General features: G+C 35.9%; 1 protein-coding gene across 3 annotated transcripts in view; it reads right to left on the reverse strand.

Moving 5' to 3' along the window:
* Positions 1-20,098, reverse strand: part of GOLM2 (golgi membrane protein 2) — a 107,750-nt gene that overhangs the window by 33,313 nt on the left and 54,339 nt on the right. For 2 of the 3 annotated variants that reach the window (XM_058737907.1, XM_058737910.1), the window contains exons 7-8: positions 7,620-7,718; positions 5,734-5,904 (exon numbers count right to left, since the gene is read on the reverse strand). In XM_058737907.1, the coding sequence (XP_058593890.1) occupies positions 5,734-5,904; positions 7,620-7,718 (270 nt within the window). The remainder of the gene's footprint in view (positions 1-5,733; positions 5,905-7,619; positions 7,719-20,098) is intronic. The other variant, XM_058737909.1, reaches the window with a different exon arrangement.

A 20,098-nucleotide genomic window follows, 5' to 3' on the forward strand; every position in this document is an offset into this window, starting at 1 on the left:
TCTAGAAATTTCAATAAAAAATTAAAACCTCAAGAGCCAAGAAAAAAATTGGTCATGTTTTTGTGTAATAGCAATGAACAATCTGTAAAGGAAATTAAGAAAACAATTAAATTTACAATAACATGAGAAAGAATAAAATGCTTAAGAATAAATTTAACCAAGGAGGCACAAGACTTGTGCACTGAAAACTATAAAACACTGCTGAAAGAAAATAAAGACACTCTAAATAAATGGAAAGATATTCCGTTTTCATGACTAGAAGACTTAATATTGTTCAGATGACAATATTTCCCAAAGTAATCTATAGATTCAATGCAGTGGAATCCATTTGGGGTGCCTGGCTGGCTCAGTTGGAGGAGCGTGCAACTTGATCTTGGGATCATGAGTTCTACCCACATGAGGTATAGAGATTGCTTAAATAAATAAAACTTTAAAAACACTAAAAATTAAATCTGAAGTGCCTTGGGGCATCTAGCTGGCTCAGTCCAGAGAACATGTGACTCTTGATCTCAGGGTCATGAGTTCAAGTCCTACATAGGGCCTACGTAGAGCTTACCTATTGGAAAAAAAAAAAAAAAAATCCCCACTGCCTTTTTAGTGGTAATAGACAAACAGATCCTAAGATTCACATAGAATTATAAGAGATCCCAAATAGTCAAAATAATTTTAGAAACAAGAACAAAGTTGGAGCACTCATACTTCCTGATTTCAAGACTTATCACAAAGTTACAGTAATGAAAACAGTGAGGTAGTGGCATCTGGGGAATAGAATTGAGAGTCCAAAATAAACTCATACAATTGATTTTCAACAAGTATGCTAAGAATGTTCAATAGAAAAAGAAGAGTCTGTTCAGCAAATAGTATGGGACAACTAAATACCTGCATATAGAAGAATGAAGTTGGATCCTTACCTCATATCATATATAAAAATTAGATGTGGTGGCTGGGTGGCTTAGTCAGTTAAGTATGTGAGGGTTGATCTCAGCTCAGGTCATGATCTCGTAGTTCATGAGATTGAGCCCCACATCAGGCTCTGTGCTGGCAGTGCAGAGACTGCTTCTCTGTCTCCTTTCTCTGCCCCTCCTACATGCATTCACACACTCTTTCTCAAAATAAATAAATAAACTTATTAAAAAATCATATAAAAACAGATGAAAACCCACACATAAGAGGCAAAACTATAAACCTTCTAGAGGAAAACATAAGGGGAAATCTTCATAACCTTTGATTTGGCAAAGGTTTCTTAGATATGACACCAAAAGCATAAACACCAAAAGAAGAGATAAATTTGGCTTCAACAAAATTAAAAACTTTGTGTATCAAAGGACACTATCAAAGAGTGAAAAGACAACCCACTGAATGGGCAAAAATAACTGCAAATCATTTATCTGATGAGGGTCTAGTATCCAAATATATAAAAGAATGCTTAAAACTCAACAACAAAGACAAACAACCCAATTTAAAAATGGGCAAAGTACTTGAGTAGACATTTCTCCAAAGAGGATATACAAATGGCCAATGAGTAGAGGAAAAGAAGTTCAATGCCATTAGTCATTAGAGAAACGCAAATGAAAATCACAATGAGGGGCGGCTGGCTGACTCAGTAGGGCAGGTGACTCTTGACCTCAAGGTTGTAAGTTTGAGCCCCACTTTGGATGTAGAGATGACTTAAAAATCTTTTTTTCCCCCAAGTTTATTTATTTATTTTTAGAGAGAAAAGGAGAGAGAGAATGAGTGGGAAGGGTCAGAGAGAGAGGGAGAGAAAGAATCCCAAGCAGGCTCCGTGCTGTCAGCACAGAGCCTGATGCAGGGCTCGAACTCATTAACCATGAGATCATCACCTGAGTTGAAGTCAAAAGTCAGATGCTTAACTGACTGAGCCATCCAGGTGCTCCCTGGATGAGGAGATACCACTTCACACCCACTAGGATGGCAATAGTGAAAAATAAAAAATACCCAAGAAGTATTAAGTGTTGGCAAGCACGTGGAGAAATTGGAATTGTCGTGCATTGCAGGTAGGACTGTAAAATGGTAGAGCCACTGTGGAGAATAGTTTGGCAGTTCCTTAATAAAGCTAAACACAGAATTACCATATGACCCCGTGATTCCACATCTAGGTATATACTTGAAAGAATCGAAAATAGGTGTTCAACAAAAATGTGTAAATGAATGTTCATACAACACTATTCATAATAGCCAAAAAGTGGAAACAATTCAAATGTCCACCAACAGATGAATAGATAAGCAAAATGTATTCATACAACTGAATATTATTTAGCCATAAAAAATAAAGTATTGATATATGCTACAATAGAATGAACCTTGAAAACATCATGCTAAGTAAAAGTAGCCAGACACAAAACGTCACATGTTGTATGATTCCATTTATATGAAAGATTCAGAACAGATGAATCCATAGAGTCAGAAAGCAGATTAGTCTTTGCCAGGGACTGTGGGTAGGAGAGAACAGGGAGTGACTGCTTAATAGGTACAGGGTTTTTTTGGGGGGTTGATGAAAACATTCTGGAACTAGATAGTTGCGATGATCACCTAACATTATGAATGTATTAAATGCCAATGAATTGTACACTTCGGTGAATTGTATGTGCGTTTTTCCACAAAATTTAAAAATTATTTTTAATTAAAATATTTTGCATGATGATTAAATATAATAAAATCTCGTATCAGGAAAGGCAACAGAAAAGTAAAACTGTAGTAAAGATAACTGATAAGAGGTTAACATCTGATTTATTTATAAAGATTTGACACAAAGATACAGGATCAAACTCCAAAGCTGTCAGGCTAAGTGGTCAAATGGATGCACAGATTATATACCAACAAATAATTATAGTAAAATTCCTCATATAAAAATGGAGAGGCCACCAGAAAGTAAATGCTTATTAAAAAATATTTAAGGAATCATTATATTCTAAATGCCTTAGAGTTAAAAAGCCAATGTGGCCAGGCCATACAGAAATAAATTTAAACATGTCCAATGACACTGTGAAACTGTTCTACAGAACAGTCTGAAAATATGTAATAGGAACTATAAAACTGGTCAAGTACTTTGACCTAGTAATTTCAGTTTGGGAACTACTTTTAAAGGAATACACTTGGGGTGCCCAAGTGGGTCAGTCGTTTAAGTGTCCGACTCTTGATTTTGGCTCAGGTCATGATCTCACAGTCAGTGAGTTTCAGCCCCACACCAGTTCTGCACTGACATGGGGGAGCATACTTGGGATTCTGGGTCTCCCTCTTTCTGCCTCTCTCCCTCACAATTTCCCTCTCTTTCTCTCTCTTTCTCTCTCTCTCAAAAATAAATAAATAAACTTAAAAAAAATAAAGGAACACAAAAGTGTAAGCAGGAAATAATTTGAAAAAAAGGTACTCATAGTCATGACAACTAACATGAGAAAATATGAAATACTTTAAATAACCAATAAAAGAGTAGAGCTAACTGAACTATTATTATTGCCTAAACACAATCGAATATATGCATGTGTCTATATGTGTGTATATATGTATATGTCTATTTAAAATGACAACTGTGTAACTATTTGATAGGTTAAAATGTATGTAAAGATAATGCCAATGTAAATCACAAAACAGTGCTCCCAATGATTTCAACTTTATATATACACTGAAAAGAATTTGGAGTAAGAGTTTAAGACTCAACAGGCTCTTTTAAAGAAGTTGTAGAGAATAATAATTTCCTGGCAATTATTTCCAATCACATTCTTTATCCAAATATCATTAAAAAAATACAGGTATGGCAATGATAAAAGGTTTTATAGGGTAAACTATAAGTTTAGAAGGAAGTATTAAGTGAATTAAGATATTGAATTAAGATACTTTGTTTTGTCCTTACTATACACCTCTTTCTGGTAAGGTAGAAGTTTTCAGGCCAATTCTTCAACAAGATTTTGAGAAAAAAAATTTTCAATATATTTAAAACATTAGCCACATTTATTTAATAAAAATTTTTTTCATATGATACTTCAGTAAACATACAAGGATACACTTTAAAATATCAAGGAAGGAAAGTCAGTTAAATGGATGCAAAGTATATCTTCATATAGATGAAGAAATATGAACTGTCAGAAGACCAATTAAAAATACTCTGAAGAGATTTAAAAAATGTAACGTTGCAGTCCTCACTGTATGAGCAACCTGCGCACAAATAACTGTGCAACACTGCTCTGAATAGTTGTTGCCATAGAAGCCATCATGAAAAGCAAACAAAGGCAAACTGCAGCTTGTAGACATTCTGTCTGTTCAGACCCTTCCACGTCTGAACAGACAGAATGTCTACAAGCTGCAGTTTGCCTTTGTTTTTATGAATCCTTCATTGCAGCACAGTAGAGAATATTGAAAGGAGTTAACATGTCTACTAAGGGGATGAGTTCAATAAAATACTACAAACATGTATAATGGAACATGATACAGCCATTAGTTGAAGTAAATTTTTATATACAGGTATGGAATATACTCCAAAATATACTGTTAAGGAAAAATAAAAATCAACAACAACAAAAGAAGTTGAAGGGAAAAAGCTTTGTAAAGCAGAAGCAGTGAAAAGTGTAGTTTAAGGGAACTGACCTAAGAGACACTGTCTGGTCCAAACCCTCTCGACTACCAGAATTTTTCTTATATTTCCTAAGAATCTGCCAATTAGAGAGTTATACAAATTAAAAGGTATTGTCCACCTATCAAAATTGATACCTCTGAGATAATTAAGGAGTGATATTTTAGTACACATTACTATGAATTTGTTCAATTTCTTTCACTTTTCTCCTTATACCTAAATGGAGCAAATTGCAATGGAAAGGAATGCAAAAGGAAGGAGCATTGAGCCTTCTATTATGGCAGTCCCTAGGTCTTTATATCTCCCAGAATCCATTTTTCAAAACTATTTATCTTCTCCTCCTAGTCAAAGTTTTAATTCATTAGCCTAACAAAATATATCTTTTCTCACTTCTCCAAAAATTTTTTAGTTATAAGAACTAATAGCATTTTTAAAATGTCAACTCACCTGAAGTTTATTATTTAATAGTGGAGAACGGGAGAAGATTTTTAAAGGCTTCTTTAAAATATCTCTATCCAGAATCAGTAGATTGAGCCTCTGACTCTTTTTTTTTTTTTTTTTTATGTTTATTTTTGAGAGAGAGAGAGAGAGCACATGCGTGCACGTGTGCACAAGACAGAGAGAGAGTGGGAGAGGGGCAAAGAAAGGTGGACAGAGGATCTGAAGCAGGTTCCACACCAACAGCAGAGAAGCTGATGCAGGGCCTGAACTCAGGAGCCTTGAAATCATGACCTGAACCAAAGTTGAATGTTTAACCAACTGAGCCATCCAGGCACCCTAAGTCTCCAACTCTTGATTTCTGTAGTTTGTGAGATCAAGCCCTGTGTTGGGCTCTGCACTGACAGCACTGAGTGAGCCTGCCTGGGATTCTCTCTCTCCCTCTCTCTCTGCCCCTCCCCTGCTTGAGCATGCTTTCGCACTCTCTCTCTCTTAAAATAAATAAACTTAAAAAAATAAAATAAAATATCTCTATCCATTTAAAACTTGCTTTCCTTTTAATTTTTACCACCATCACACTTTCTCTTTGTATGCATATGTTTACTATACATTCATTAGACATTATAATAATGAAGACCTTAATTGAGCCTTATAAACATATTATATTTAAAGAAATCTTTTCAGCATAACATTCATCAACTGATTCTTACTTTGCTTCAACTTATGGAAATCACCGACTCTATCCTTGGTAGCCTGCTTTAGTATATCTGCTTGAATTCTGGGTATACTTTCCAAGTTCGGGCCTGGAATTAAATGCTGAAGAGGATTGGAAGGGTTCTGTTTTGAAGTTCCAGGATTTCCATTGTGGTGTCCATGAGAATCTATGGCATAAAAACATCAAATTAAGGTCCTATTTTGCAAAAGAATTTCACAAGACCTGCTTAGAAAACATAAGACACACTGTTGTTTGATACTGAGTAGTCAGGTAGCTTTTTTTTTTTTTGGCTTTATTATCAAATCTTTAATCAAATCTTACAGCCAATGTGATTTTAGCTGTGTGAAGTTTACTAATCATTCTTAGGTAAGTATCTCTGGTATTGATTATAAATAAACCTATCAGCCAAAGTGATACATAGTAGAAACCTGAAGATTTAACTGGCATTGAGACTTGTATCTTTTTCTTCCCTAAGTTTTTCTAACTCTACATTGCTATCAGAAATCTCTAGCCTCTAAGTCATTTTCACCTACACCGTGACTCACAACTGTTAACTTTTTTTTTTAGTTTATTTATTTTTAAGTAATCTCTATACCCAGTATGGGGCTTGAATTCAGGACCCGGAGATCAAGAGTTGCATGCTTGTCTGACTGAGCCGCCAGGTGCCCCATGTTAACTCTTGATTCTTTTTTTTTAAGTTTACTTACTTATTTTGAGAGAGAGAGAGTGAGTGCATGTGCAAGCAGGGGAAGGGGCGGAGAGAGAGAATCCCAAGCAGGGTTCTCACTGTAAGCACAGAGCCCAAAGCAGGGCTCAATCTCAGGAATCATGAGATCATGACTTGAGCGGAAATCAAGAGTCAGATACTTAACTGACTGAGCCCCAACTCTTGATTCTTTCTTATTGGCAACTCCTGGATATAACTTTTCTCTTCCCCAGTCCCCTTTTCCCTCCTCAAAGCCTTCATTTAGATCCTTATTTTATAATTAACTTTAATCACATCAATTCTCATTTTAGGGGAACATTTCTATAAAATCAAATAGGTATTCAGTAGAAAACAAACATACATTCATAAGTATGGAATAGGGAGTGGAATATAGATGGATGTAGTAGTTAATAGAAGGCCTCTGTGAAATAAATTTGAACACATTTTGAAGAGAGTAAATACATATAGACTGGCAGAGATGAAAGGGAATATAGTCCAGAGTGGCAGAACAAATAGTTTTTTTGCTCTTAAAAATGCTTTAGACAAAGTGAAATTTTATTTTTAGTTTTTTAAGTTTATTTATTTATTGAGGTGGGGGGAGGGGCAGAGAGAGAAGGACTTATCAAATTCCAAGCAGGCTCGACACTGTCAGCGAAGTTTGACACTGGGCTCAATCTCACAAACTGAGAGATCATGACCTTAGCCGAAATCAAGTCAGATGCTTAGCTGACTGAACCACCTACATGCCCCCAACAAACTGCATTTTTAAATGATTATCTCTCCCTGAGTTTTGATCAATCATTGCAAAATATTTAACATTAACTAGAAGAATGAATGCTACTTCACCATGCTGTTAAATGACATGTTTTATTCCCTATATAACAATACTTGACCAGTAAAATGGTTTTCAAAAGGAATTTTAAGGCTAAGACTTCAGGGGCACCTGGGTGGCTCAGTCTGGTGAGAGTCCAGCTTTGGCTGAGGTCATGATTACACGGTTGGTAAGTTCGAGCCCCACATTGGGCTTGCTGCTGTCAGCACAGAGCCCGCTTCAGATTCTCTGTCCCCCTCTCTGCTCCTCCACTGCTTGTGCTTGCTCTCTCTTTCTCTTTCTCTCAAAAATAAATAAACATTAAAAAAAAGAAATTAAAAAGAAAGAGAATAAGACTTCACACCTGGAACCATATTTGGGGAGAGAGGTTGTCCAGTTGGAATATGGGAGATTGCTTGATGACTTTCATACTGAGCAACAGAAATAGAGGGTTTCTTTAAAGCTGAAAGAAAAAAAGATCCATATTATTCCTATCGATATTATGTTTTTTAAAAACCAACCACTATGAATAAATAAAATTAAAACAAATAAAAACCAACCACCATGAACCTATTTACACTGCACTAATCCTATGATGCTTATTTTAATTTTGTAATCTTTACAGTTGGCATATTAACTAATTTATGGCTAGTAATTGATACATTGTATTACACATCACCAGTTTTGGTGATCAGTAAATCTGACCAGAATATAAAATAGTTAGAACTCTACATTTTGTTCACCACTATATCCCCAACACCTAGAATAAATGGCACATCACAAAAGCTCACCTAAGATTTGATGAATGAATAAATAAATGAATCTGTTCACATACAGGAAGATCTTTTTCTATGGATAGTATATATTTATTTATAAATAAAAATTGACATTTACAGATTAGGTGAAGCAATGAGAATATGTTACTCTAAGATGCTCAGATTTTAAATAAAAGCTACACATAACTGATGGAACAAGTTGAATTTTATTTTTGAAGAGGGAACATTTACGTTTTGTACCAAGAGCTTTACTAATAAAGATGTACACACTTCTAGTGAGGACTTTATTCTCCTTTACGAAATGAAGACAACAGGGAAAGATCATGTTCCACTCACTACCACTAATTCCATTGCTTTCTTGGGCAGCTTAACATGATAGAAAGTCAGAGAGCAAAGAAGGAAACGGAGACAGTGGCAGAGACAATGCTGTGTTTTCCTATTTCATCAGATTTTTCCTGGGCACAAAGGAAGATCAGCCTTCTTTACACTTAGGAGCCAAAAGACTAGGTTCTGACTGTGAGGATGTAAGTGAAACTGAACATACCACTTCCACGTATGATGATAAAATCTGTGCAAATCACATAAGATCTCTCTTCCCTTTCTGCCACAACTAAGGATGCTACATATGAAGATGATATCATATGCTGGAAAGAGACACTGCTTGGAGGAGAGCTACAAATCATCATCTGACCTGCATCAGGCTGTAATATGAACAATAAATAAATCTTTCTTGTTTTAAGCCACTGCAGTCTGGGGGCTCTTTGTTAATATATCACAGCCTAATCAATTCTAACTAGTATACTTGGATTATTTTCACAATCCTGAAAGTTTATTTCAATGAGTGTATTTCATTTATTATTACATAGATTTCTAAACTTAAAGCCCCAAGGAGTTTAAAATTCACTCTAAGAAAGCAACCTATTCAAATTTACAGAAAGTTGAGATTTTCTATATCTCATGATATTCCTATTACCTTGTTCCTATTTCTAGCTTCAATGTCCAACACTCACTTCTGCACATAAGACAGCTAAATAACAATCAGCTAACATCTTAAAAGAGCAATACTTTGCTGGGTTTAATTAACACAATTTTGATTTGCTAACAGACTCTGAGGACACTAAGCATCTGGTAGATATATTTGGAAAGAGAAGTCAGTCACAATCCACAAATCTGTTAATCACTGTTGGAGCCTAGCTCAGTCCAGCACTACTCAAACCGAAAGACAAAAGAGGGCATCTTCACTACTAAATAAGAAGTAATTATAAATGTCCTTAGCTTTATATAATATTGCCTCATGCTCAAGAACAAGGTGAATATTTGGAGGCAAAGCTATGATTCATACAGGTGACAAAAAATAAAAAATGCAGGATTAAAAAGAGCCTCTGTAAAATACCCAGAGGAGTTTAGAACTGATATAGCATAAACAGAGTAGTAATATGGAGCCTTATAAGTTTGATATGAATAACACATGTTCCCAGAGAAAATTTAGAAAATCAAAAAGCATGAAGGAATTTAAAATTAGCTATAACCACTGTTATCATTTCAAGACCACCTCTCTAATGTTTTGTGGGTTTTTTTTTTTTTGCTGTACATTTATACAATACACCTTAAACAAAAGTAGGATCCTATCATACAAACAACCTTATAATCTGATTTTTAATATTTTATACATATTTTTCTTTGTTATCCCATTTTCTTCTATAACATTCCCAAATGGTAATGCTGAATCAAAACTTCCATTTTATTATTTATTTATTTATTTATTTATTTATTTTTAACGTTTTATTTATTTTTGAGACAGGGAGAGACAGAGCATGAACGGGGGAGGGTCAGAGAGAGGGAGACACAGAATCCGAAGCAGGCTCCAGGCTCTGAGCCATCAGCCTAGAGCCCGACGCGGGGCTCGAACTCACGGACTGCGAGATTGTGACCTGAGCCGAAGTCAGACGCTTAACCGACTGAGCCACCCAGGCGCCCCAAAACTTCCATTTTAATGTTACGTATATTTCAACTAAAAAAGTAATTAAAAAAAATGAAAAAACACAAACAAAAACTTCCAATGTAGCTAGAAAGATCTGGGTAAAGAACTGCCACAGGGATCTTGGAGACCCATAAACTGCATCAGCAAAGCTAGCTGGTGAACAGACTTTCACTACTTAGGAAAAAGAAACGTGTGTTCTATAAACATTTTGGTTTCTATGTTTTTACATTGACTTTTTGTTCACTTTCCTTTTTTGTTTCCTTGCAAATTTCCTTTAAAAAAACCTCAAGCCTTGTTTTTGTTGAACTAAGGAAAAAGGTAATTTACTTATACCAGGGCAAGATAGTTAAAGGCTTCCCCAGGGGTCAGAATGCATACTTATATTCAGTGGTACCAAAACAGATGAAGACCTAGAAAACTACTAGTGAGCCTGGAGACAGGTAGAATGCTAATCTCACTCTCCAATTATCTATAGAAAAGTTCTACAGACTTTTTTCTATACACATATAAGTATCTAATGTTTATTCCACAAAAATGAAATATCATTCTTGCTTTCTTGTAACCTGCTTTTTTCATTAAAAAATCATAGATATATTTTTATGTTAATAAATACAGCTCCACATTATTCTTTTTAACAACTACATATCACACTTTATGGATATAACAAATTTAATGAATTAACCCTCTTTATAATGCTTATATAGCTCTCAATTTGTCATTATAAACAATTTTGTGTTGAGCATTTTTATACCTACATGATAAATTCTCAAGGAAGTACTAAGCACTGGGCTATAGCTACAGGCACTTCTTAAATTAAGAGAAATAAAATAATAAATGTGAGCTTAAAGACAATAGAAGTGTGGGGGGAAAATTAGACACTAAAAAGACTGCAAACAATAATTGCCATTATTAAGGAAAAGTACCAAAGATAAAATGACAAAGCCTAGTTATGATAAAGACAAAACACAGGATACAAAGAAACTTGGAGCACAAAGCTTTTATCCTATGACTAAGGCCCCGGGTTTTACACTTTTTTAAAAAGGAGAGTTATCAATATGGAAATTCAATCATTCAACAATATTTATTAAATGCCTATTAGATGCGGGGCGCCTGGGTGGCTCAGTCGGTTGTGCGTCTGACTTCAGCTCAGGTCCTTAAAATTGTTCAAATCTTCCAGTTTCTGTCTTACAGAAAAGCTTCACAATCCAGTGACTATGACTATGGAAAAGTAATATGGTATAAATAAGCAATGGACCTCTATTCTGGGAGCACTTTAGTAATACAGATACCACCCTAGACATACTGAACATGGGGGGTGGCACCTAGGTATCTATATTTATTAAAAGCTCCAGAAGTGGTTCTGTTGTATCACCAAAAGAGTCAAAGACAGAATAAAAAGCATGAGCTTTGGAGTCAGACAGACCAGGGTTCAAATCATGACTCTGTAATTTATCAACCGTATGATTTTGGATTAGTGACTAATTTCTCAAAGCCCCAGTCTTCATCTGAAAAACAGGGATAATGCCATTTATCCTGCATGATAGATTTGGAGACCAAGTGAGAATATTAGCTACTGCATTATGATACAAGCCTAGCAAATAGGTGTTTTATGTACACTGAAGTATTTTAGAGTCAAAGTTAAGTATTAATCCTTAGAATGAAGAAAGAATCCAAGGTTCATGTTGAAAAAACAGAAACATTTAAATGTAAAGCTACTGGCCCTAACCAATTTTTTGAGCCTCCTGATTACATAGTTTGATCACACTTAGATGAGTCCTAATGAATGTTTACTTATAGTAACATTTTGGGAAGTGATGAAACGCTATTTGGTAAGTGCCCATAGAAATATTAATCGTCCTGAAGCATGAACATTAAATACAAAACAATGATGTAACATTCTTATGTTACTTTGCTCTGCATAAATGAACAGATAGAACATGCTTATAATTATTCAAATACTGGCCAGTGGAACCATCTCAGCTTTCTGAGCAATATAGGTACATGTCAAAAGAGATTATTAAAAATGATGTTTTCGGGGCACCTGGGTGGCTCAATCGGTTGAGCGTCCGACTTTGGCCCAGGTCATGATCTCACAGTTTGTGGGTTCGAGCCCTGTGTCAGACTCTGTGCTGACAGCTCAGGGCCTGGAGCCTACTCTGGATTCTGTGTCTCCTTCTCTTTCTCTGTCCCTCCCCTGCTTGCACTCTGCCTCTCAAAAATAAGTAAGCATTAAAGAAATTTTTTTTAAATATCCCTCAAAAATGAATATGAAATAAAAGAGTTTTCAGATAAACTAAGTTGGAAAAATGTGTTGTTAGAAGACCAGCATTTCAAGAAGTGCTGAAGGAAGTTCTCCTGGCTGAAAGGAAAATAATAATCAAGATAGAAATTAATATCCACAGGAAGGAATGAACATCACTGGAAAAGTTAAACATGTGGTAAATATAAGACACCATAATATTCTCTTCTCCTATTTTCTTAAAAGGCTTTTTTTTCTTTCTTTCTTTTCTTTTTTTTAGACAGAGAGCGTGAGTTGGGGAGAGGGGTAGAGAGAGAGAAAGAGAATCACAAGCGGGCTCCATGCACAGCATGGAGCTTGACATAGGGCTGGCTCCTGAATCATGATATGAGCCAAAGTCAAGAATCAGCCACTCAACCAACTGAGCCACCCAGATGGCCCTTAAAAGGCTTTTTAAAGCAGAAATAATGCTGAAAATATTGGGACTTATATCTAAGTAAAATATATAACAATAATAGCATAATGGATGAGGCAAGGTAAATGGAATTATATCTTTGTAAAGTTCTAACATTTCACATGAAGTACTACAAGATAATTTCTAAATAGACCATGACATATAAAGGGTGCATATAGCAATCCCTGGAATAACCACTAAAACACAATACTTTAGAAGTGTAGTTTTTAAAAAATGAGAGAAACAGGCAGCAATTAAACCCTCAAACCCAATGGATGCTAACTATCCTATTCTCCCTGGGTATTTTCTTTTTTTTTTTTTTTTTTTTTTTTTTTTTTAACATTTTTTATTTATTTTTGGGACAGAGAGAGACAGAGCATGAACGGGGGAGGGGCAGAGAGAGAGGGAGACACAGAATCGGAAACAGGCTCCAGGCTCCGAGCCATCAGCCCAGAGCCCGACGCGGGGCTCGAACTCACGGACCGTGAGATCGTGACCTGGCTGAAGTCGGACGCTTAACCGACTGCGCCACCCAGGCGCCCCTCCCTGGGTATTTTCTAATTCAAGACCCTATTTTGATTCCTTTATTCCTAATTGTGGCTACTATAAATTGTGGCTTCATAAAATATGACAATGAAAGAAAGGTCTTTCTTTTTTTAAGTTTATTTATTTATTTTGAGGGGGGTGAGGGGTAGAGAGAGACAATCCCAAGCAGGCTCCGTCAATGCAGAACCTGATGCGGGGCTGGAACCCATGAACCATGAGATCATGATCTGAGCCAAAGTCAAAAGTTGGATACTTAACTGACTGAGCCACCCCAGCGCCCTGAAAGAAATGTCTTTCAATTACAAACCAAAGTACCATTAGAAGTTTATATATTCTTGGTAGCAATTTCCAGGAATAAAATTTGATATGCTAATTTAAGAAAAAAAAAGCCCAATTTTATATAATTTGTTTCTTTGAAACTTTTTTCTTGAAGGGTCAGATAGTGAATATTTTAGGCTTGGAGGCCATACTCAACTCTGCTGTTCTACTACAAAAGCAGCCATAGACAAAACATAAATAAATGAACAAGGTAATGTTTCAATAAAACTATTTGTGAAAACAGGCCAACCAAGCTGTAGTTTGCCAATTCCTGTCTTACAGGATGTCTAAGAGATAAATTTATTTAAGTATATCTACAGTGATTTAATTTGATAAAAGTTTTCTTTTTAACTTTATTTATGTGAGAGAGAGAGAGAGAGAGAGAGAGAGAGAGAAAGCACGAGTGGGGGAGGGGCAGAGAGAAGAGGGAGACACAGAATCCGAAGCAGGCTCCAAACTCTGAGCTGTCAGCACAGAGCCAGACACAGGACTGGAACTCATGAACCGCAAGATCATGACCTGAGCTGAAGTTGGATGCTTAAGCAACTAAGACACCCAGGCGCCCCTCCTGGTAAAAACTTTTGATGTATTTAAATTTAGATATTTCTTCTAAAAGCTCTAATCATTAGAGAAAGAATCTTAACCAAAACAAAAACAAAAACACTAACTACATTTCCTCTTTAAAACATAATCTTTTTTTTCCTCTCAAACATCACTATAACTACCTCTCTTTAATTTTTATTTTTTATTTTTTAAAATTTACATCCAAATTAGTTAGCATATAGTGAAACAATGATTTCAGGAGTAGATTCCTTAATGCCCCTTACCCATTTAGCCCATCCCCCCTCCCACAACCCCTCCAGCAACCCTCAGTTTGTTTTCTATATTTATGAGTCTCTTCTGTTTTGTCCCTCTCCTTGTTTTTATATTATTTTTGTTTCCCTTCCCTTATGTTCATCTGTTTTGTATCTTAAAGTCCAAATATGAGTGAAGTCATTTGATTTTCGTCTTTCTCTAATTTCACTTAGCATAATACCCTCCAGTTCCATCCACATAGTTCCAAATGGCAAGATTTCATTCTTTTTGATTGCCGAGTAATACTCCATTGTATATATATACCACATCTTCTTTATCTATTCATCCATCGATGGACATTTGGGCTCTTTCCATACTTTGGGTATTGTTGATAGTGCTTCTATAAACATGGGGGTGCATGTGTCCCTTTGAGACAGCACACCTGTATCCCGTGGATAAATGCCTAGTAGTGCAATTGCTGGGTCGTAGGGTAGTTCCATTTTTAGTTTTTTGAGGAACATCCATACTGTTCTCCAGAGTGGCTGCACCAGCTTGCATTCCCACCAACAATGCAAAAGAGATCCTCTTTCTCTGCATCCTCACCAACATCTGTTGTTGCCCTAGTTGTTAATGTTAGCCATTCTGACAGGTGTAAGGTGGTATCTCATTGTGGTTTTGATTTGTATTTCCCTGATGATGAGTGATGTTGAGCATTTTTTCATGTGTCGGTTGGCCATCTGGATGTCTTCTTTGGAGAAGTGTCTATTCATGTCTTTTGCCCATTTCTTCACTGGATGATTTGTTTTTTGGATGTTGAGTTTGATAAGTTCTTTGTAGATTTTGGATACTAACCCTTTATCTGATAGGTCATTTGCAAATATCTTCTCCCATTCTGTCGGTTGCCTTTTAGTTTTGCTGATGGTTTCCTTCGCTGTGCAGAAGCTTTTTATTTTGATGAGGTCCTAGTAGTTCATTTTTGTACCTGTCTTTCATTTTTAAAAAATTATTTAGTTCTTGAATAGGTAATTTATCAAATTAAGAACCTTTTGAAATTTTGAAATATAAATCCAAAAGTTCAAAAGATTGTATGTTGAAAAGTAAATCCCCTTTTTATCTCTGTCCTCAGTCTTCTTTCCCAGAGGTAATCAATATTACCATCTAGAGCAGCACTGATGCAATGATGAAAATGTTCTATGCTTGCACTGTCCAGTACAGTAGCCGCTAGCCACAGGCGATCCTTAAGCACTTGAAGTGTCGCTAGTTTGACTGAGGAACTGACTTTTTAGTATTATTTAAGTTTGATGTAAAAATAAATACATGTGACTAGTGGCTATTATATTAGACAGTGCAGATATAGAAAAATCCTCCAAGAGAAGTGGTTTTCAACCTTAGTTACATAATACAATCACCTAAGGAATACTTACACATTCAGTGGCCAAGCTGCATTTCAGACCAAACACATCAAAATCTCTGGAGTGAGACACACGCATGAAATTTTTTTTTTAACTCCCCAGTGATTCCAATATATAGCCAAGGTCAAAAACCTCTATTCCAGAAAATTAATTATCTTGAGTAGCTCTATCTAATGCATATTAAAAAACCAAAAGGAATAACTTTTTCTTTCTAAGTTATTAATTAGAAAAGAACTTCTAATTTTTCAGGTACATAAAAATTTTTGTATCTACCAGAATTTTCCCCAAAGTAAATCATTAGAGGCAATTTTTACTATGGGATTAACTGGACCTTAAAACTAGAAAAAAGTTTCCAAGTAATAAATAAGATTTTTTTCTCTGTTGATATTCATGACATGGTGAAGATACTTGCATTACAAACTACTAAAGAACACTCAAAGATCAGTAAGGAAAATAGCAAAAATCCAATAGAAAAATGGGCAAAAATGATTACCAGGTAATTCATAGAAGAAAGAAACCAGAATGGCTAATAAATATGTGAAAAGATGCTTAATGTCACTAGTACCATAGCACATTTAAGCTAAAATAAGATAGCATTTAATAACTGTCAGATTGGCAAAAATATTAAAGTATAGCAAACTGAATCTTAGTGAGGATGTGGACAAACAGACACTGTCATATATTACTAGTAGAAGTATAAACTGATATTAAGAAGTTGACGATATTCTATGATGCAAGAATTCTTTAAAAATTTTTTTTGAAGTTTATTTATTTTTGAGGAAGGGAGGGAGGGAGGGAGGAAGAGAGAGAGAGAGAGAGTGTGCACATGAGTAGGGGAGGGGCAGAGAGAGAGAGAGGGAAAATACACAGAATCCAAAGCAGGCTCCAGGCTCCAAGCTGTCAGCACAGAGCCCGATGTGGGGCTCAAACCCACAAACTGTGAGATCATGACCTGAGCTGAAGTCAGATGCTTAACCAACTGAGCCACCCAAGTGCCCTGATGCAAGAATTATTTTAATTTCATATCCTTGTACACAGTTTTGCAACCATTGTGCTAAGAACTGTTTATGGGTTACCAGTGTATTGAGCTATTGATCTCCTCAACTTTTAGGGCCTGGGACAGCTAGATCCCTAGTCACATTTTCTAGCCAGCAGCAGCCTCACCTTTATAGCTCAATGTTACTAGTCAAATATCAGTATCTAGAGACTTTCATGTGCATAAGAAGACATAAACAAGAGTGTCCACTGTGGTATTGTTTGAAATAACAAAAAACTAAAAGTGGCCTTAATGTTTATTATAGGTGAATGGATAAGTTATGGTAGATTTATACAATGAAATAATTATAACTTAGAAAGCCACAGGAATAATATGGGTAAGTCACAAAAGCATAATATTGAGGGGGAAAAAACAAGGTATAGAATAATATACACAATAAGACACCATTTATTTAAAGTTTGAGGCAGCAAACAAAATAATACTTTATAGTTTTATAGATGCTTACAAATGCAGTAAAAGTCTAAAAACATGTATGGAAATTGATACACACCAATCTCAGCATAGTAGTTACCTCTGGGGAAGAAGAGGCAGGAATAGGATCTGGTGGGTACACAGGGAGGCTTCAACTTATCAGTAATGTTTTATTTCTTTAACAATAACATCAATAACAGAAATATCTGAAACAAATGTGGCAAAATGTTATGTTATTTTTGTGGTTTTCTTCTGGGGGGGGCAGTAGGGGGGCTACTATATTATCCTAGTTTCCTGTATGCTTGGAATGTTCTTTAATCTAAAAAAGTTTAAAACCAGTGATCTAAATGTGTAACTGTCTAACATCACAGGGACCTACATACCATAAAGGTAAATATCCAGGTAAAGAACAGTATGGGTTAAATGATAAGATTCCTGTAAGATCTTGGTAACCAACTCAAATCAACATTAAAAACAAACAAAGCCCACTGGGGTTTGGCTCTATGGTTTGGGGAGCTGAGAAGTTGAAACACTGTGCTAATCATAAGCACATGATATACATACTCCCTTGACTGTTTCAGAGCCACATTTTAAGATAGTTCAGCACTGCTCTGCTATGGTTTCTAGTATAGCCCTGGCTATCATAAATAAAAGTCAGTAACACATAGAAATCTGTTTTAAAATGACAAGGACTTGTTTCTCCTCTACTTCTTCTGTGGGGTTACTGCCTATAAGGGACTCCACATATACACCAGAATTTGTACAGGCATTAAGAATTTTGGCATAGACTACATCACAGAGAAAAGACAACACTCAGTAAAGGGAATGACAAGAAGGTAACAAATATGTTTCTAATGATGTGCAACAATCATCATAATAACAATAGTAACTAAGATTTAGATAGCACTGGCTATGTGCCAGTCACTGTCCTAAGTGCTTTACATTTAAATCTCACATTCATGCTATGAGGTTGGAACTGTTATCCTATTTCATAGATAAGGATAAGAGTAAATAAATAGTTGTCACACACTTGTTAAAAGATGGGAGTCAAGGGTTTGAATTCAGGCAGTTTAATTCCAGATACCATTGCCTCACCATTAAGGATATTCTGGTAATTCAACCATACACACTTACTGGGACCCTGTTATGTGTAAAGCACCACGCTAGGAGCTCAAGGTACAAAGATATGTTAGGGCTTTCCTTTGTGTAGGCATCTGACTGATTACACACCTCAAGGTTTCTTTTCACCAGTTACTATATCATAATAATCTGTATTCTCAAAATACTTATCTAAATAATTAAAGATAACTGTTATGAACAATGATCTTCAAAGCAAAGCACCAACAGTTTAAAGAGGTTCAAAAATTAATCCAAAGGACTTCTGGTTTCTGGTTCTGTATACATGTAAGGAGCTTAGAAGTTGCCACTCTAACCTAACAACAAGTGAAAAGCTAATAAATAGGCTGAAAAATCAACAATTCTTTTTGGGTAAGAGAAGAGGACACAGGGCAAACCAACTATCCCTAAGAACGGAGACACAGAAAGGTGAATATAGGGAGTCATGACATACAAAAGAGATTCAGGAGCAGAAAGTGCCAGGGTAGGAAAACCTGAACTGTAACTGATGCTCAGTTTGGACAACTCACTGGAGGCTCAGTGTCAACAACTCAGAGAGAAAGATTTTGGGGGGACCCAGTCATAGGGAGGCTCCCTACAATATTGTGAGATTTACCTTCAGGGGCTCAACTACATTCCTGTAGTAAATACTGGGGGAAAAATTCCCTCAGGCAGGAAGAGGGGAAAAGGAACCATTTAGAAATACACCAGAGCGCTTGGTTCTCCTTAAAAAGGCCTGCGCTTGGGAGAAACTAGTTAAATAGAGCCTAACCTCCTGGGGCTTTATCAGAGCCTAAGTGACCTGAAGAAAAATACCAAACTTCAGCCCCCTCCAGCCTTCCTGTCCCACCTCAGGAGAAGGCAAAATACTGAGAAAAACTTGTGAAGTTCACAGTCCAGAGGCATAGACTCACTGTAAAAGATTAGAAATCACAGGACTATCGAAGACTTCCCCTTCGCCCACACCTGACTATCACATTACTAAAGGCTTACTTACAGCAGTTACTATTACCTGGTACATCATGTCTGACTATCAAGCAAAAATTACAAGGCATACCAACAACTATGATTAATGTGCTAAAGACTCTAATGGATAAAGTACAAAGGATGCAAGAACAAATAGGCAATGTAAGCAGAGAGATGGAAATCTTAGAACCAAAAAGAAATGTTATAGATAAAAAAACACTATAACAGAAATGAAGAATGCCTTTGATGGGCTCATTGTAGACTGGACACGGCTGAGAAAAGAATCTCTGAGTTACAGGGTATATCAAGAAGATCCTCAAAAACTGAAAAGCAAAGAGAATAATGGGAAAAAAATAATAATATCTAAGACAAATATAAGTGTAAACACATGCATAATGGGAATACTAGAAGGAGAAGAGAAAAAAGATCAGAAGAAATATTTAAAACAATAATGACTGAGAATCCCCCCAAATCAATGTCAGACACCAAATCATAGGTCCAGGAAGCTCAGAGAACACCAAGCAAACTACACGCCCCCAAAAAACTACATCACAGCATATTATTTCAAACTACAGAAAATCAAAGATAAAGAAAAATTAATCCAGAGGAAGCCTCTAAATGCCATGACAGTGTAGACAGTGTCTACATATACAGATAATTTTAGTATCAATGATAATTTACACAAAATGTATACATTTTTTGTGTTCTTTCCATTCTAAACTCTAGTGCTACGACCATTATATGAATCAATACAGCTAATTCATACTGTAAA

This window comes from Neofelis nebulosa, chromosome 7 (assembly GCF_028018385.1).
Source record: "Neofelis nebulosa isolate mNeoNeb1 chromosome 7, mNeoNeb1.pri, whole genome shotgun sequence".
NCBI lineage: Eukaryota > Metazoa > Chordata > Mammalia > Carnivora > Felidae > Neofelis > Neofelis nebulosa.